The sequence below is a fragment of the Trachypithecus francoisi genome, unplaced genomic scaffold (assembly GCF_009764315.1).
Source record: "Trachypithecus francoisi isolate TF-2019V2 unplaced genomic scaffold, Tfra_2.0 Lachesis_group16, whole genome shotgun sequence".
Classification (NCBI taxonomy): Eukaryota; Metazoa; Chordata; class Mammalia; order Primates; family Cercopithecidae; genus Trachypithecus; species Trachypithecus francoisi.
Window position 1 is genome coordinate 50842498 of NW_022681461.1, and position 18131 is coordinate 50860628.

An 18131-nucleotide genomic window follows, 5' to 3' on the forward strand; every position below is an offset into this window, starting at 1 on the left:
TTGCAGAACAACAACAACAACAAAAGCCCACCCCCCCCCAAAAAAATGCACACAGTAAGGGAGACATTATAGTCACTAAAGACCAATGAAGGGTGACCTGGTTGCCTGGTTTGTATTGATGTTGATCTTTAGAAATAATGTCATTATCTTTTAAGGAGAAAGCAGAATCTATTGGCTATCTCAGGAGTTAGGAAATTCTGATTTAAAAATTTCTGCGGACATAGCACTTTACTTCCTTCTGAAATAAAAAAAATAGGGTGATTTATCTCTGAGCTAAAAATAGAAGTCCTTTTTTTGAGGACTTAGATTTTATTAGACATTGGACTTAGAGCCATTTGAGCTTGGGATAGAATTATTAGTAGCTGAGAGCTGCCATCTTTAATACTTTTTGCCTTTGCAGGGTTTGTTTGCATCTGTAGTCCTGAGCAGTACTAAGGTTAGGGTTTTAGTGGGTGGCTTGGGTTATACAGTATTCGCTCTGGAAGGTATTTAGTCTGATTGCCTTATTTTATTATTGGTGAAGACACTTTGGCCAAGAGAGGTTGATTCTCTTGCATGAGATCTCATGATTTGTGGCAGAGCCAGGATGTAAATTTGGAACTTTTGATTCTTTTAATTCAGTTCTTTTCCCTCACAATTTTATCTCACCTCTCCACTTCTATTTTCTGAGATATGGACATGGCTACATAATAGTAAGTGATTCCGATAATGTTCTGTAGTCACTGCATATATTAATATAAATAATAATAATGATGATAATGTGCCATGTTTGTGTTTATTTTTTCAAAACTTGTATAGCTTATTGTCTTCTACTGTTAGTTTTATTTACAAGTGATCGGGCTGATTCATCAGCCCATCTATCCTTTTGAATAAAGCGTTGTTAGGCAACTTACTATTCATAACTTGAATAGCCGGTTTGGGGATAATTAGAAATTTGAGGCATGACTCAGGTTGTGTTTTGGCATTTTTCATACCGCATTCTTCCCTTTTTTGATCAGTAATGCTTCCAATTTAAAGTTGTTAACTTGACTCAGTTAAACTGTGGATCCTTTCATTTACCTCGACCTTTCTCAGTTGGATATATCTGAAAAAATGGAAAGGCTAACAAGCAGTGGGTGAGAGGAAGAAAGTAAAGAGAAATCTTGAGTAATCCATAAATGTAATAATCAGCTCTTGAATACAGCAAGACTGAGCTATACTTAGCTTTATTGAATTTTAAATGCTCTAATTATAATATTTTAAGTAGGAAAATAACTTCATTTTCTGTCATATCCAAATTAGCATGAATATTCTTTAATGCCCTTTATTCTATGTTTTGTAAAGGAATAATTTTACATTTGTTTTCCATTTTAAGGCTTTTAGTTTCTGCTGTGTTCTGTTACTCTTGTGCATCCAGTTTGATAACTATATTTCCTTAAGAAAATCACAACTTTGATCATGATTGATTAACTACTTTTCGTTCAGTGTAAGGAAAGGTGAAAGTAGAAAAGTAGAAGCATAGTCTTTTTTTTTTTAACAGTTCGGGATTGGTGCAATGCTTTCTTCAGTGATGGACCTTCCATAGTACTTGTCATTTACTCAATGCAGTGATTCTTGACCAGGAACAATTTTGTCCTCCAGGGGATATTTGGCAATGTCTGGAGACAATTTTGATTGTTTTGACTAGGAGAAATCCCACTTGTATCTTGTGGGTGGAGGCCAGGGATACTGCCAAACGTTCCATCGTGCATAGGACAACCCCACACAATAAAGAGTTATGTGGCCCAGAATGTCAGTAGTGCTAATAAGACTGAGAAACTCTCATGCATGGGCAGTTGTGCAATGAAGTTTATTGAGTTAAAAAATACATCCATTCTATTACATGAGCCTAAGGCTTTATGGATTATTTTATATATGTATTACATACCAATTTGATGACTCAAGGGAGAATTTAGCTCTTTGCTTCATTATGATTAAGGTATTAAAATTGTGGCAATTATAATTGATTATAGGTTAGTATACTTAGTTGAAATAGTATGTTAGTAATCAAATGCTGATCAACAGGAGGATTTAGTGTTCTCCTCTTATACTTACCTTTTCCCTCAAGCTTTTCAGCTTCTTGGAATCAATATTGTGTATCATTACCTGCAGTATTGCCACTCAGATCTGACATAATCAATTATTTGAAAAACTTAATTATCCAGATGTCTAAATCAGTAATTAATCTTTATGATCCCTATCCTACTATATTTTACTTAATCTCATTTTTTGAATTTAGGTCTGAGATACTAAATAAAATCTGCTGAATCCAATAGCTAGCAAAACAGGCCTTCAGCATCATGCAACAAAGCTGGGGTGGCTCCCTCAGTATGCATAAATGTAAATTATAATAGAATTGTTTGCCATGTATATATCACTTTTAATCCCATTTTATACTATTTTTTATTTCTGTTGACCTTATTCAATTTGGACAAAACTGTGTATTTTAAAAAGGAGATAGATCCTTAGTAGTTTTTTGGTGAAGTGTGAAGGATGGAAGGGAGATGACTTATAAAGGAAGAATATTGAAAAGCACTTCAGTGCCTTGTAGTAACTTGTTGAGTTTTCTTCTTAAATATTTATAAGTGCCACCATTATCTGGAAGATTAATGGATGATTATATCTGATTCTCTTTATAGCTATATGGTTCTTATCAGAAGAACCCAAAGCTGCTGAAATAATTGTAGGTACTGTTTCTGCTATTTCTTCCTTTTTATGTGGTGAGTGTTTTTTTGTTTGTTTGTTCATTTGTTTTTGGTGGAGACTGGGTCCTGCTGTGTTGCTCAGGCTGATGTCAAATCCCTGGCCTCCAGCAATTCTCCAGCCTTGGACTCCCAAAGTGCTGGGATTACAGATGTGAATCACTGCTAGTGGCCTGGTTTGTGGTTTTAATTGAACATGACCTGCTGAACTTTCAATCTAAGAATTTCATCTGATGTGACATACCTGAGAGGCTTTTAGGATTTGTAATATTTTTCTTAGTATTTGTGGCAACCAGAGTGGAAGCAAATTCTAGGTAGGTTTAACTGCCAAAGGGTTTGGAATTGGGAAACATGAATGATTTTGATATGATTTCTGAGTTTTGGCATTAAAAGTTGCTTGGAGTGATCCCTTAGCAATGATAGCATTCCCATCAGTCAGAAATAGCCTGTGCTTTAGCAAACAGGAGGCTGCCAGCATGTGAAGTTAGTTAGTACATGATAGGTTAGGGGAGGTTAAGAAGAAATAAAGAGATAGTGTTATACTCAGAAACTGTGTGGTAGTGTCAGAGAGGTGTTTCGTGTGTGTTTCAACGTGGTAGATCTACTGTACTCTTCTGTTTTTAAAAGAGAAAAAAAAAATAGTACCTTTGCCACCCCCAACACCCCTGCAGTAGTTTTTACTTGTAGCAGTTCTGAATCCTGGCAACATACTAAAATTACCTGTAGAGTTTTAAAAAATTGCTAAGGGACAAACTTCATTCCTAGCAAGTCTAAGATAACAGACCTGGGCATTAGTATTAAGATTTCCACAGCTAATCTAACTTGCAACCAAGATTAGGAACCGCTGCTTTATAGCAGTGCATCAGAATTTCCTGCAGGGCTATTTATTAGGTCCGGGCTAGGGCTTGAGAATTTGCATTTCTAACAAGTTCCCAGTTGATCTTACTAGTAAGGCATCATATTTTGAGAATCACCACGAAGGCAGTCTTAAAAAATCATTTGAGTGTAACTGATGGTCTGATAGTTACTGTTTTTTGAAAAATCATTGCTGGAGATATGTAGTTGGGTTAAAATTAAAATTAAAGAATAGCATTATGTATGTGGTTCCTTTTATGCTAAAAAGATTGATATTTTTGTATTGTTTGCAGGTTTTCACAATGAGCATTTTAATTTTAATTTTAATTTTTTGAGATGGAGTTTCGCTTTTGTTACCCAGGCTGGAGTGTAATGGCGTGACATCAGCTCACCGCAGCCTCCGCCTCCCAGGTTCAAGTGGTTCTCCTTCCTCAGCCTCCTGAGTAGCTGGGATTACAGGCATGCGCCACGATGCCCGGCTCATTTTGTGTTTTTAGTAGAGACAGGGTTTCTCCATGTTGGTCAGGCTGATCTCAAACTCCCAACCTCAGGTGATCCACCTGTCTTGGCCTCCCAAAGTGCTGGGGTTACAGGCGTGAGCCACTGCGTCCCACCTTACATTTTATTTAAATATTTTCTTGGAGGAAAAAGCCACATAAATAATAACTAAAAATTTTATAGTACTTAATAGTTTAAAAAGCTGACCAATTTACAATTATTAGTAGAGTAGCCTTTTTGAACTATTTAAAATAACTCATGGTTGTGCCTTTTTTTTTTTTTTGGATTAAACCCCATTCTTTGAGAATCCAAATTTCAGATTTTATGTTTTATATAGTCTCTTTAGGTATCTTAATGGAAGTAGCTCAAATAAAAGGATTCGTCTGCATTCAACAAATTTTATGCATCTTCAGTTTGGATAGTTTGTTGTTAAGATGGAAGGAATATTTCCCTTTTTCTATTCTTAAATATCCTGGGAAACACGGAACCATACAATGGGAATAATGAAGTGGAAACAGAGAGGGAGAGACAGGGTTGGGGTAAGGTTGGAGGAAATGGAAATTTCCAGGCTTGGAAAGAGAGCAGCAGTAGCAGGAGGAGGAGGTGGCCTGTGACCTCTAGGAATGAAGGATCAAGGGGATGGATATGAGAGAGCTCCTGGATTCAGGAGCTTGGCCAGAGTTACAGAGCTGTTAAATGGAAGAGCCCCTTCCCAAATCTGGATCTCTGAGGCTCCTGGGTCCGTTTTGTTTTCTGCAAAAATGTTAGGTAAAGGCAGTGGGGAGAGTCAGTTCTGATGAACCAACTCTGCAACAAATGGAGCAAGTGATCATTTTGTGACAATTATGAATCCTGAAAAAAGTCTCTAGATGATATTGGCTTCTTTGCTGCTATATTTGGATATTGAAAATGTTTAGTCTTGAATGACGGCTTCCCATGTGACTTTTTGTGTTTTTTAGAAATCATCCTCATCCTTTGATCACTGTGCTTGAACACAGACCTGATTGCTGGCCAGTATTTTTGCAGCAGCTGACAGCGTTTTTCCAGCAGTGCCCTGAAAGGTAATATAAAATTAAAATGTAAAATAAAGTGAGGGAGACAGAATGGTATATGCTAATTTTAGAGCTAGGGTTTTTTTTGTTTTGTTTTGTTTTGTTTCTTTTTAGCTGCTTTGATCTATAATGTTTTCTCCTGAAGAAGCATCCTAGAGCAGGTTGTAGTTTTCTATTTTCTTTTAAAGAGTAAAAGAAAAAAAATACCAGATTTATTGGTTGTTGAAATGTTGAATATGAGAAAAGCTGTTATTAAAGAAGTTAAACATTGGTAAGTGGTTAGGAAAGTTGGCTAGAAAAATTCAGTAAGCTACTACACAATACATATAGAAGATAGGTTCTTCCCTCTGGAAATTGGCTAGTGAGTTAGTCTCTCCATTAGAAAACTGCCAATTGGGATAAAGTATTACTGCCAAGTGGGATCAGATAGCCACCATATGTGCAGTTAGTGTACTTTCACCAAGGCCTCTTGATGGTCCTCAAAGCTACTCCCGTTTCTTCTATCCTTACTACCATGACACTGGTTCAGGACCTCATTATCTCTTGCTGTGGCTCTTGCCACCTGTTCCTAACTGGTGTCTCTGTCTCCAGTCATGTCCTGCTCAAATCCATTCTCTAAACATTCCTCAGAAGTATATATCAAGAGAGCGAATCTTACAGTATCACTCCCGTGCTTAAGTCTCTGTGGCCATGGTTTTCAAACTGCACTTGCAGTGCATGGGCTAAGCAGGGAGCATGTTCCCACCGCTTCAGCTCTGTTTTCATGGCACTTACTTGTTGATATCTTATGGAAGCTTTCTATGGGAAAACAAAAAGGTTTGGTTTCTGAAACACTTTGAAATTCCCTGGACTACAGGATAAAATCTAATATGCCATAATAGGCTTAGTAAATGATGTAATTCCAATCTGTCTCACCACCTTTATCTTTTCTTATCTTCATCTCAGTTTATGCTTTAGCAGTACACTGACTTGCCTTGTGTTCCACACAGGAAGCAGTGCTGTTTCCTTTTCTCCATGTTTTTATTTACTGGTATCTACTGTTCTCTCTTGAAACTTACCCCACTCTCTTCCTGATAAATTTCTTTATTTAAAATCTCTGTTTAGGCATTTTTTTGCCCTAGGCTCTTTTGTTACTAGAAGCTGTATTAGGCATGTCTCTTTTTTTTTTTTTTTTATTTTTTATTTTTATTGAGACGGAGTCTCGCTCTGTCACCCGGGCTGGAGTGCAGTGGCCGGATCTCAGCTCACTGCAAGCTCCGCCTCCCGGGTTTATGCCATTCTCCTGCCTCAGCCTCCCGAGTAGCTGGGACTACAGGCGCCCGCCACTTCGCCCGGCTAGTTTTTTGTATTTTTTAGTAGAGACGGGGTTTCACCGTGTTAGCCAGGATGGTCTCCATCTCCTAACCTCGCGATCCGCCCGTCTCGGCCTCCCAAAGTGCTGGGATTACAGGCTTGAGCCACCACGCCCGGCTGTGGCCTGTCTCTTGCATGGTTACATAATACCTTACAGTTGTGACATTTTCGTAATTACTCTCCTCTATAAACTGTGAAACCTTCTTGAGGGCAGGGACTGTGGTTCATTATTCTTTGTATTAATGATGCTTGGCACATTTCTAGGTGCTTTATAAATGTTGAATTTCTTTAAATGAGGACCCTGGATTAGAAGGGCTCATGAGGACCCTGGATTAGAAGGGCTCAGGTAGTGGTTTGTAGAGCGCCTTAAAATATATAGTATCACTACATACTTAATACCATCACATAAGGTTGTGATAAAGATACCATTATTCTGGGTAATGCCTAAGTTATAGTCACCATGCCAGATACATTCATATTTTCTTGCTTTTGAAGGTTTTATAGTATCTTATAAATATAGTGTCTTAGAACACCATTTCTAAGTCCATAACTTCAGTTTTACATAGAATTTCGAGGCAGGATATACTGCCACTGGAAGTTTTAAAGAGATATAGGAGACTTTGTGTTTTAGTCAGTTTGGGCTGCTATAACAAAATACCTTTAGACTGGGTGGCTTATAAAAAACAAATTTATTTCTCACAGTTTTGGAGGCTGGGATGTCCAAGATCAAGGTATTGGCAAATTTGGAGTCTGGTGAGGACCTACTTTCTAGTCCTCAGAGGGCCGTTTTGTCTCTCTATCCTCACACGGTGGAAGAGGCAAGAGACTTCTCTGAGACCTCTTTTATAGGGTCACTGATCTCATTCATGAGGGCTCCATTCTCATAATCGCATAATCTCCCAAAGGTCTCACTTCCTACTTTCTTGGGAGTTGGGATTTCAGAATATGAATTTGTGGGGGACACAAATATTCAGTCCATAGCAACTTGTAATTGGCTGCTAGTGAGAAAAATTTATGTTAACAGTTGAATGAATAGCTCAAAATGAACATCATTATCATCCTGTCTTCCCCTATGTAGGATTGCATTTTCAAAGGTAAGACATTAATATTTACTAAATAAGACTTTGTTTAACTCTGTAAGAAACAAACAAAAAATCGGAAGAAATTTATAAACACATTTGTTTAATGAAATTTCTCTCTGTTGCTAAATAGATTGAATTGCTTTATAAAAATATGCTGCTGCCGCCACGCTGCTTTTGTTATTGAGCTCATTTATAGGTTAATTCTTAAGAATGCATAACTTTTCCAATGCTTTACTTAGTAAATAATAAATGTACTATTTGGTTACTTTTATCTCAAGGGTGTATTATAATTGGGACTTAGAAGTAGTTATTCTAATTTAAGTTGTCTAGATACCATAAGGAAAAAATATTAATTGACTTTGGTTTATTTACTGTTAAGCTTTTATTGACTCATTCCTTTTACTTAAGTTCTCAGGTATTAGAGTATGCTATCTAGAGCCATTTGAAATTCTAAATTATTTTGTATTTATTTGCAAAGAATAATTTCAATAGCCTCATCTTTATTTTTGTACTATAGAATTATTCCTTGCAGTATGAAATTGATAGTTCTGGTTGCAGACTTAGTTTCCTGAGATATAGTTTTAGGGCCAGTTAACTCAGTCTGTTGTTGTTTAGAAGGTAATAGAGCTACTCAGGGTGCTGAGGCTTGAGAATCACTTGAACCCAGGAGGTGGAGGTTGCAGTGAGTGGAGATTGTACCGTTGCACTTCAGCCTGGGTGACAGGTTGTTAATTTAATAAGAATATGAGTAGCAATTCACAACTTTGGGAAGAAAGCAAAATGTTGTAACATTAGCTAGCTATTTATGTTCATTTTTAATATTATATATATGTCCTAAAATGACAGTATATCTTCCTGCTAGATTTTTTTGGGGGGCATTATAATAATTATTTTTAAGATACGGGAGTCTGCTATGTTGCCCAGGCTGGACATGAACTCCTGGGCTCAAGTGATTCTCCTGTCTCAGCCTTCTGAGTAGCTGGGACTATAGGCATGCACCTCTGCACACAGTATTTAGGTATATTTTATAATTAAGTTCTGCCTTTACTTATTGAAGGCCTATGACTTTAACCTTTCAGGAACTGAGAATTTGAGAATGGTACAAACTGATGATATCATAGATTTTAGTCTGGGTTACTTTAAGATTGTCTAGTCTAACATAATTTTTCAGATGAGAGAACTGAGGAGAGTGACATTAAATGACTTACGGAAGGTTTCTTGGCTAACTAATGAAGTTGGGCCTAAAGCCTCCACTTTTTCTTTTTTTCTTTTTTTTGAGACAGAGTCTCACTCTGTCACCCAGCGCAATCTCGGCTCACTGCAACGTCCTCCCGGGCTCATGCCATTCTCCTGCCTCAGCCTCCCAAGTAGCTGGGACTACAGGTGCCTGCCACCATGCCTGGCTAATTTTTTTGTATTTTTAGTAGAGACGAGGTTTCACTGTGTTAGCCAGGATGGTCTTGATCTCCTGACCTCATGATCCACCCACCCCAGACTCCCAAAGTGCTGGGATTACAGGTGTGAGCCACCGTGCCTGGTCCAAGCCTCCGTTTTTTAGTCTCTCTCTAGGTCTGTTTTTTTTTTTTTTGCGACTTCTCCCTTAGTGGTGAACATAAATATAAAAGACTTGTGTGTAGGTACCTACATAGTTGGTTACATTTTAAATCAGTTTGAGATTTCAGATTATCTCTTTTTTTAATATTCTTTTTTTCCTAAGCCCTGGTAATTTCTTACTCCACCGAAGTGATGATTAATCATCAGATACCACGTGGGAAATGCAGAATCTAAAATCAGAACAGATTAAGCCAAGGGGATTTTTAAATAGTATATTGTCCTTAAGGAAGTTCAACGTTTGCCCCTGATATCAAATCATAATGGCATCTTGGAAATGTATTTCTTTATATGAACCTTACATTTCACGTTCAGGATCTCAAAGTAGAAAAAAACGGCCGGGCGTGGTGGCTCAAGCCTGTAATCCCAGCACTTTGGGAGGCCGAGACGGGCGGATCACGAGGTCAGGAGATCGAGACCATCCTGGCTAACATGGTGAAACCCCGTCTCTACTAAAAATACAAAAAACTAGCCGGGCGAGGTGGCGGGCGCCTGTAGTCCCAGCTACTCGGGAGGCTGAGGCAGGAGAATGGCGTGAACCCGGGAGGCGGAGCTTGCAGTGAGCCGAGATTGCGCCACTGCACTCCAGTCTGGGCGACAGAGCGAGACTCTGCCTCAAAAAAAAAAAAAAAAAAAAAGAAAGAAAAAAACAGATAAGCTATCCATGGGTGCTGTTGACATCTGGATAGTATTTATTATTTGGGGAATACATTATTAAAGAGAGATGGAGAAGGAAGTTTCTTAAATCTCTTTTCTGGAAACTTTTGCTTTGTATTTTATACATACATTATCTGATTCCTTCATCTATCTTTTTTTAGTTTCCTAAAGTAGAAGGTGTGATAAAGATATATGTTTCAGTAATAATTATGACCTCAAAAGTCCTTCTGATTTTTTTTTTTTTTTTTTTTTTTGAGACAGAGTCTTGCTCTGTCGCCCAGGCTGGAGTGCAGTGGCCGGATCTCAGCTCACTGCAAGCTCCGCCTCCCGGGTTTATGCCATTCTCCTGCCTCAGCCTCCCAAGTAGCTGGGACTACAGGCGCCCGTCACCTCACCCGGCTAGTTTTTTGTATTTTTTTTAGTAGAGACGGGGTTTCACTGTGTTAGCCAGGATGGTCTCGATTTCCTGACCTCGCGATCCGCCCGTCTCGGCCTCCCAAAGTGCTGGAATTACAGGCTTGAGCCACCGCGCCCGGCCAGTCCTTCTGATTTTTATAGATTGTATAAGTATTTGAGCTTATGATAAAAAAATTTCTTCAGATTGTGAGCTCTATGAGAGCAGGAACTTAATCTATTTTTATTTCTTGCTTTGTTTCCATCACATAGATGAGTAAGGTATACTGTAGGTGGTCGGTAAATTTTACCAAGTGAATAAATTAATGAAAAAAATTTAATTGGCTTGGTAACTTTTACATTTTTATTAATGTTAATGGCATTTTAAAATCACATTGCTATGAAATGTATGGTATTATAAGATTATGTTGTCGAGCATAATTTATTATAATTTTTAAAAATTCCCTTTTATTTTAGATTCAGGGGTACATGTGCAGATCTGTTTGAAGGGTATATTGTGTAGTGCTGAGGTTTGGCCTTTTATTGATCTGTCACCCAGTAGTGAGCAAAGTACCTAACAGGAAAATTTTCAGCCCTTGTCCCCACTCCTTCCCACCCTCCTTTTGAAGTCCCCAGTGTCTGTTGTTCCCATCTTTATGTCTGTGTGAACCCAAGGTTTAGCTCCCATTCTTAAATGAGAACAGTAAAACATAATTTAAATACCGTTTCTTCCATGAAGCAATTGCACTTTATACCATTCTTTTGGCAGTTTTCACTTTCTGTCATCTAGTTCAGGATTATAACTGATTGTCTCTGTCAGACCGTATGCTTCTTCAGGATAGATAATTCTTTTTTCATCTTTGTATCTTATCTAATCATTCCTTATATATAATGTGGAAAACATTAGAAAATAAAATCATGACATTTAATTGCATACTAATTATGAAACTACTTTGTAACTTAGTGTAACTGAATTATATGAGCGTCTCTTTGAAGGCCTAGTATATACGGTTATTGGTGATAGTAGCAGTAAACAGAAATCCGTGGTCTCATTTGGTTTCTAGTCTGGCAGGGGATACAGATATTAAGTATGTAATGATAACAGCCTGTAGTCTCAGCTACTTGGGAGACTGAGGCAGGAGGATTGCTTGAGCCCAGGAATTCAAGGCTGGAATGCACTATTATTGTGCCTGTGAATAGCCATTGCACTCTAGCCTGGGCAATGTAGCAAGACCCTGTCTCTTAAAAAAAATGTAATGACAATAAAGGCATTATATCTTAAAAGCCCATCTGATGTTATCTGATGAAGGTGAAGTGTCAAGGAAGGACCTGAGAAAGTCATTTTAAAGCAGGTAACTGAAGGATGATAGAAACTAGGTAGGAGAAAGAATAGGAAGGGTAGAAGGGGAGAATATTACAGGTAGAGGGAATAGCAAGTGAGAAGAAAGCCCAGATGGCTTGATAAAGACCTGAAGGGAGTTAAGTGTGGTTTAGTGGTGAATGAAGAGGAAGAAATGAAGCTGGAAAGATAAACAGAGGCCAAATGATGGAGGGTGTGTGTGAATTGGGCTAGATACTGTTTAGGCTAATGAACGTATTTTTATTTTTGATGATCATTCTGGTATTTTAGTGAATTTGGACTAGGAGTTTTCAGGATATAATGAAATCTAAACAGATACAAAAGATTAGTAGAGTGGGAAGTGCTTAAGAAGACTTTGACAAATTACTTCACCTCTCTCTCCTTCAGTTTCTTTATCTGTGTTATGAGGATAATATTATTTTTTATTTCATAGGGTTGTGGTGAGGATTAAATGGATTTAAAGACGTAAAATGCAGTAACTTGAACACTGTAAGGGTTAACAGGTTAACAAGTAAATGTTAACTGTCATCATAATCATCTTGGGATGTTTGTCTGGGTTTGTTTTATGTAGATAGATCCTCACCTATAGAGTTTTTTCCAAAAATCCATGTTTGTTTCATACTCCTGGAGAGGTGATCCTGATATCTTTTTTTGTTTTGTTTTGTTTTGTTTTTAAGGTGGAGTCTCTCTCTGTTGCCAGGCTGGAGTGCAGTGGCGCGATCTCAGTTTCACCATGTTGGCCAGGATGGTCTCTGTCTCCTGACCTCATGATTCGCCCGCCTCGGCCTCCCAAAGTGCTGGGATTTTTACAGGCGTGAGCCACTGCGCCCAGCCCAGATGATTCTTATGTTCACTAAAGACTGATTTTGGAGATGTAGTTGCAGTTCTAATGTGCAAATAGAGACTCTCTTCATCCTGGGTATCTAGCTTACAGTCTCCAGGTGTTGAATAATTTTCCTCAGTGTACAAAGAACTGTTTGGCATAGGTGTAGGCAGGTCATAGTGGAAGAGAAGAATCGTAAAAAGAAGTTACACTTGATGATATGGTAGTTTATGTTATTTCATGAACTATAAGTTGATATTTGCTACTTTACCTGCATGATAGTGTGTTTAGCTCATCAACTGGCTAACATATTTCATGTCTTATAGGTCAGAAGTTTCATGCATTCAAATAATGGCACCATTTCTGTGGTATCTGTATTGTGAACCATCTCAGTTACAAGAATATGCTAAACTCCGACTAGCCCTGCTGAAAGTCTTACTTCAACCCCAGGTTCTTTGTGACAAAGATCAACCATCAATACTGGAACAGCAGATACTTCAACTGTGTTGTGACATGGTTCCATGTTTGCAGGTAAGGTCTTCGTCCTCCACAAATACAGCATCGGCATCGGTAACTGTTGTTATTGTCACAGACAAAGTAGTTCTAGAAAATAAGTGATTTGGCAAACTCAGACATGATCTTCGCTCTAGAAATGCTTACAATCTTTTGGGGAAGATGAAAAAAACAAAATCTAGATTTAACATGAGTGTATTATGTTTGATGTTAACTACATTCACAGAAATTATAAATCAACATAGTCTATTTTGGGATTAGCAGGCGTGAAAACTTTCCTTTGTTTAAGAAACAGTTATCAGGTAAAAGATTTTGAGTTGAGTTTCTTCTGTGTAGACATTGGGACAGTAAGAAGGAAAAAAAAGACCTCTGTGCACATTGGAAAAAAAAAAAAAAGGGGGTGTGTCTCAGGGCATAAATACCTCTGATGATGCAAAGCCTGGCCAGCTGAGTGCCAGCTAGATTCCAGCTTCCACATGTCCCCTTGGAACATACGCAGCAGCTCTCAGGGATCCTGCTCTTGAGAAGCACACATGTAGTAAATGAGTTAGGACAAGTACTGTACATATATTCTTATAATTCAAAGTAGAAAGATGAAAAGTGGTTAACGGAGGTATGGAGAAAACACCGACACAATTCAGGGGAAAGAGAAATTTGAGTCATTGTCTCTGTAACTGCAAATGAAAAAAAAAATCCAGTTGCCCAGGTGTTGGGATTTTAGTGTAGTGATTCATTTATCAGTCCATCTCTTCCCATCATCTAGGTTTGCTATTTGACTGGAATCTGAGCACCATGCTGCTTAGCTGATGGAGGGAATCTGTGAACATATTTCAAAGTGATCACTTGAGGTCACACATGACCTGTTTTAAGTTTGTGTTAGCAAGCAGTGACTAGAGTAAATCTTTCCTTTGCGACTCATAAGTAGGCTTTCCTGTAATCAAGGCAGAGAAAATTTAATTAAAATGAATTCTCCTGTGGCTTTTCCAAAGCTTTTGTTTTGTGCGCGCAATAGAGCAATGTTTAGGCAGAACATCTTGAACTAGGGTATATTTTTCACATCATGGCTGCATTACCCTGTGCTGTGCTCCTTGGCAAAGGTTTGTCTTCATCTTATGAACCTGTGTTGACAAGCTTAAATGCTTCTAGAAATGAGCTATGTGGAATATTTCTGGGAATCTGTGGCTTTTTAACCTAACAATTATGTGAGAAAAAAGGGAATACATCATTTGGAAGTACTGGAACTAGTGATATTAGCATACTTAATCGGTTTAACAAATCAGCGTTACTAGAATGAAGCATGTGAGGGTTGGAAGTGATCTTAGAGAGAATATAGTCCATTTCCCACCCAATACAGATGTTTCTTATACTCTCTGGAACATGACTATCTTATGGCTAATTGAATGTTGATAGAGGAAGCATACTATTTTGCAAGGCAACCATTTTTTTTTTTTTAGCAAGTACTTATTGACCTTCATTTTTCTAATTACTCATTCGTTTTCATTCTTCTCAGAAAAGCTTTTAAAAAAACCCATCTGTATCTTCTCTTGTCTTGTTTTTCTCCCTTCTTTCCTTCCCATTTTTCCTTCCTTCCTTTCTTCCTCACCTCCCTCCCTTCCTTATTTTTTTCTTCACTTTCTTAATCTCTCCATTGCAAATGATTTCCCGACTTTTCTCTGTTTTGTTTTGCCAGGAATTTTCTAGTTTATTGGTGCTCAAAATGTGCTACTATGAAATGATGTTCTTAGAGATGACTACAATGCTGTTGATGTGGTCTTACTTATACTGAGCACTAGGATAGAATCACATTTACATTTTATAAAACAAGTTTTAGAAATAACCATGCAACCTTGTTGACCAATGATGAAAGAATGGTCAGTGAAACTTCTTTTTCTAGTTCTTCTCATGCCAGTTGCTCTTTAATTTTATAGATGTAGAATTGTCCTTTTCATTTTAATGGTGATTCCTGTCACCTCACATATTACCTATTGTATTATTAAATAATATATTTCTACATAAAGACAGAATGTTACTTCAAAATTATGCTTGTTTAGAACTTAGATAATGTTAAAGATTAGAGAGCCTTTAATGCTAGCTTGCTGAGGTTGTCTTTTGAATTTTTTTAATGGAAAATTAGAAATGTGCACATAAATGCACTCAAGGAAATATATTGTCAAATAAACATTAGGCTTTATTTTGTGGCCTTTTGACTTTCCTACTGTATGTTTGCAAGACAGCAAAATAATTTATACCAGACTGTTTATTATTTATAACAATGTTTTCTGCTATTTCTTCTCTTTGATCTTTTAGTATCTTTTTTTTCTTGTTTGCTAGCAACTAATTTTTGTCTCTGTGTATAACTAATAGTCATTTGTGTTATTATGGTGATAACCACACTGGTAAAAGGTACAGCTGGTCAACCGTAGGCTTTCTTCTTGATGAATTTAACAGACACAGGCTCCTGATGGAAGCAGATGGTCCATTGTTTGTAATCTCTGGGAAATGCCAGTGTGTCTGTGAGCAGGACCATATCCTTAATACCAACTCCAGAATTTTGATCAGAACAGCTGGGTTTGAATTGCATTGGGATTTTCAAGAGCACCCAAGTCCTTCCTATCTAATACATTAGCCGGTTGAGAAGACTACCATTTGAATATGGTCTTTTACTATATCTGCCAAGTGTGGAAATGATACTCTCAGTTAAGGCTGTCTGAGCAAATATCTTGCAGATAAAGGGCTTAGTACCATGTTAGAATAACATGCTGACCCTTTACTATCAGGTTATCTATGTTGGAATTGTAGAAATGAGAGTTCATTTGGAGAATTCAAAACCAAACAATTTCCCTCAACATGTTGGCATTGTCGTGTAACTTGTTTTAAGACATCTGCACTCAGAGAAGCTAGAAAAATAAAGGAAGAGAAATTTGTGTCAGCCAGCAGTAACAAAAACAGTAGCAAATTGGATTTTGGTTAATAACCAAAGGATAAGGTGCAGTTGTATAGTTAATCCTTCATTGAGTTCTGTAACTTTTTTTCGTCTCCTTTAAGTCTTTATAGGTTTAGAGAAAAAATTATATTGTTGAAAGCTTTTTGTGTACCTTAAAATTATCCTTTGGTTTGTGTATTTTTTAATATCATATAATGACTTTTTAAAACAGATAAAAGATTTGATACAGACAACAGAAGCAATGATGTTTATTGAGGAAGTATATTTAAGCCTTTTGCGTCATCCTGTTTTCTGGAAAATTCAGCTTACCCAGATGACTCTTCAGCTGCTGTGTGTCTGTGAAGTCAGCTTAAAGATAACTGGCGAATGTTCATCTTTAATTCACCTTTTAGAGCACAGTGTTGAACTTCTGAAGGAGGTAAGGATAGTAGTATATTATACTGTTCATGCATTGCTATAAATAAATACCTGAGACTTGGTAATTTATAAAGAAAAGAGGCTTAATTGGCATACAGTTTGGCAGGCTGTACAGGATGCATGGTGCTGACATCTACTTAGCTTCTGGGGAGGCCTGAGGAAACTTACAATCATGGCGGAAGGTGAAGCAGGAGCCAGCGCTTCACATGGCTGGTGCAGGAGTGAGAGAGAGGAGTGGGGAGATGCTACACACTTTTAAACAACCAGATCTCAATCACTATCACAAGAACAGCACCAGGAGGATTGTGCTAAACCATTAATGAGGAACACCTTTGTGATCCAGTCACCTGTACCAGACCCCACTTCCAACATTGGGGATTACAGTTCAACATGAGATTTGGGCAGGGCCAGAGATCCAAACCATATCAGATAGACATTTTATTGTGTCAATTATCACTCAAGTGAGTCTTTCAATAACTGGGTGGATGTGCTCATTTAGTTTGCATTTCAGAGGCATTTTGATCTTATACCATTAGAGCATATTGCTATTGCACTACTACTAATATCATTTGTTAGAAAAAGAAATCATTAAAATACTCTTCAGATCATCATTTAAAGATCACCACTGTGACTTTTTTTTTCGTTTATTCATGCAGAACACAAGTATTGAACATTTACTATATGCCAGGCTTTATAGAATACATAGATGAAAAGGTAAATTCTATGACCTCAAGAGGCTTACAGACATGCAGTAACTAAATTATAGTACAATAAGAGAAAAGATGTTATGGGAGTATATTTAAAGTGTAATGGGAGAACAAGTTTCAGCAGGTAGGGCATGAGTTGAGATTTGAAGACTGAATGGAATGTGCCTGGTATAAGGGCCTGGGAAGGACGTTCCAGCTGTTGAACAGCATGGGCCCAAATAAAGAAACATGAAAGAGTAGTCAGGCTTGGCTTATTAAAAAAAAAAAAAAAAAAAAGAGGATGTTTGATATTGCTGAAGGATTAAGATGTGGCAAATAGGGCAGGGCCTGTCTTCCATGCCACGCAAATGAGTTTACATTTTATCCTCTATGCTGTTTGAGACCTTTCAGCAGATCTCATTTTTTTTTTTTTTTTTATCTTCATAAATTTTATTTATTTTTTTATTTTTTATTTTTTATTTTTTATTTTTTTTTATTTTTTATTTTTTATTATACTTTAAGTTCTAGGGTACATGTGCATAACGTTTATATCATGTATAACTCCCCAATGCAATCCCTCCCTCCTCCCCCCTCCCCATTTTTTAATGTGTGGAAGATCTTTCTTGTAGGTGGGTGGAGAAGAGTTTGGGGCCACACACCACTAATAGGGTAGGAAGCGAGGAGGATGTCTTAGGCAGTTAGGGTTGCCACAGACTGGGTGGCTTAACCAACAAAAATGTATTTATTGGTCGGGTGCAGTGGCTCATACCTATAATCCCAGCACTTTGGGAGGCCGAGGTGGCAGATTATTTGAGGTCAGGAGTTCGAGAGCAGCCTGACCAACATGGTGAAACTTCGCCTCTACTAAAAATATGAAAAATTAACTGGGTGTGGTGGTACACGCCTGTAATCTACTCATGATGCTGAGGCAGGAGAGTTGTTTGAACCTGGAGGCAGAGGTTGCATTGAGCCGAGATCGCCCCACTGCACTCCAGCCTGCGTGACACAGCAGGACTTTGTCTCAAAATGCATAAATAAACGAATAAAATTATTTCTCAGAGTTCTGAAGGCTGGAGAGTCCAAGCACGGGGTGCTGGCTGATTCTGTTCTTGATGAGGACTCTTCCTGGCTTGCAGCTGGCTTTCCTCGCATGGTAGGGAGAGTATG

At 37.8% G+C, this 18131-nt stretch overlaps 1 protein-coding gene across 10 annotated transcripts in view; it reads left to right on the forward strand.

The window, feature by feature from the left end:
- Nucleotides 1–18131, forward strand: part of FOCAD (focadhesin) — a 326657-nt gene that overhangs the window by 78353 nt on the left and 230173 nt on the right. For 9 of the 10 annotated variants that reach the window (XM_033237455.1, XM_033237451.1, XM_033237457.1 and 6 more), the window contains 3 exons: nt 5033–5134; nt 12731–12935; nt 16073–16279. In XM_033237455.1, the coding sequence (XP_033093346.1) occupies nt 5033–5134; nt 12731–12935; nt 16073–16279 (514 nt within the window). The remainder of the gene's footprint in view (nt 1–5032; nt 5135–12730; nt 12936–16072; nt 16280–18131) is intronic. The other variant, XM_033237458.1, reaches the window with a different exon arrangement.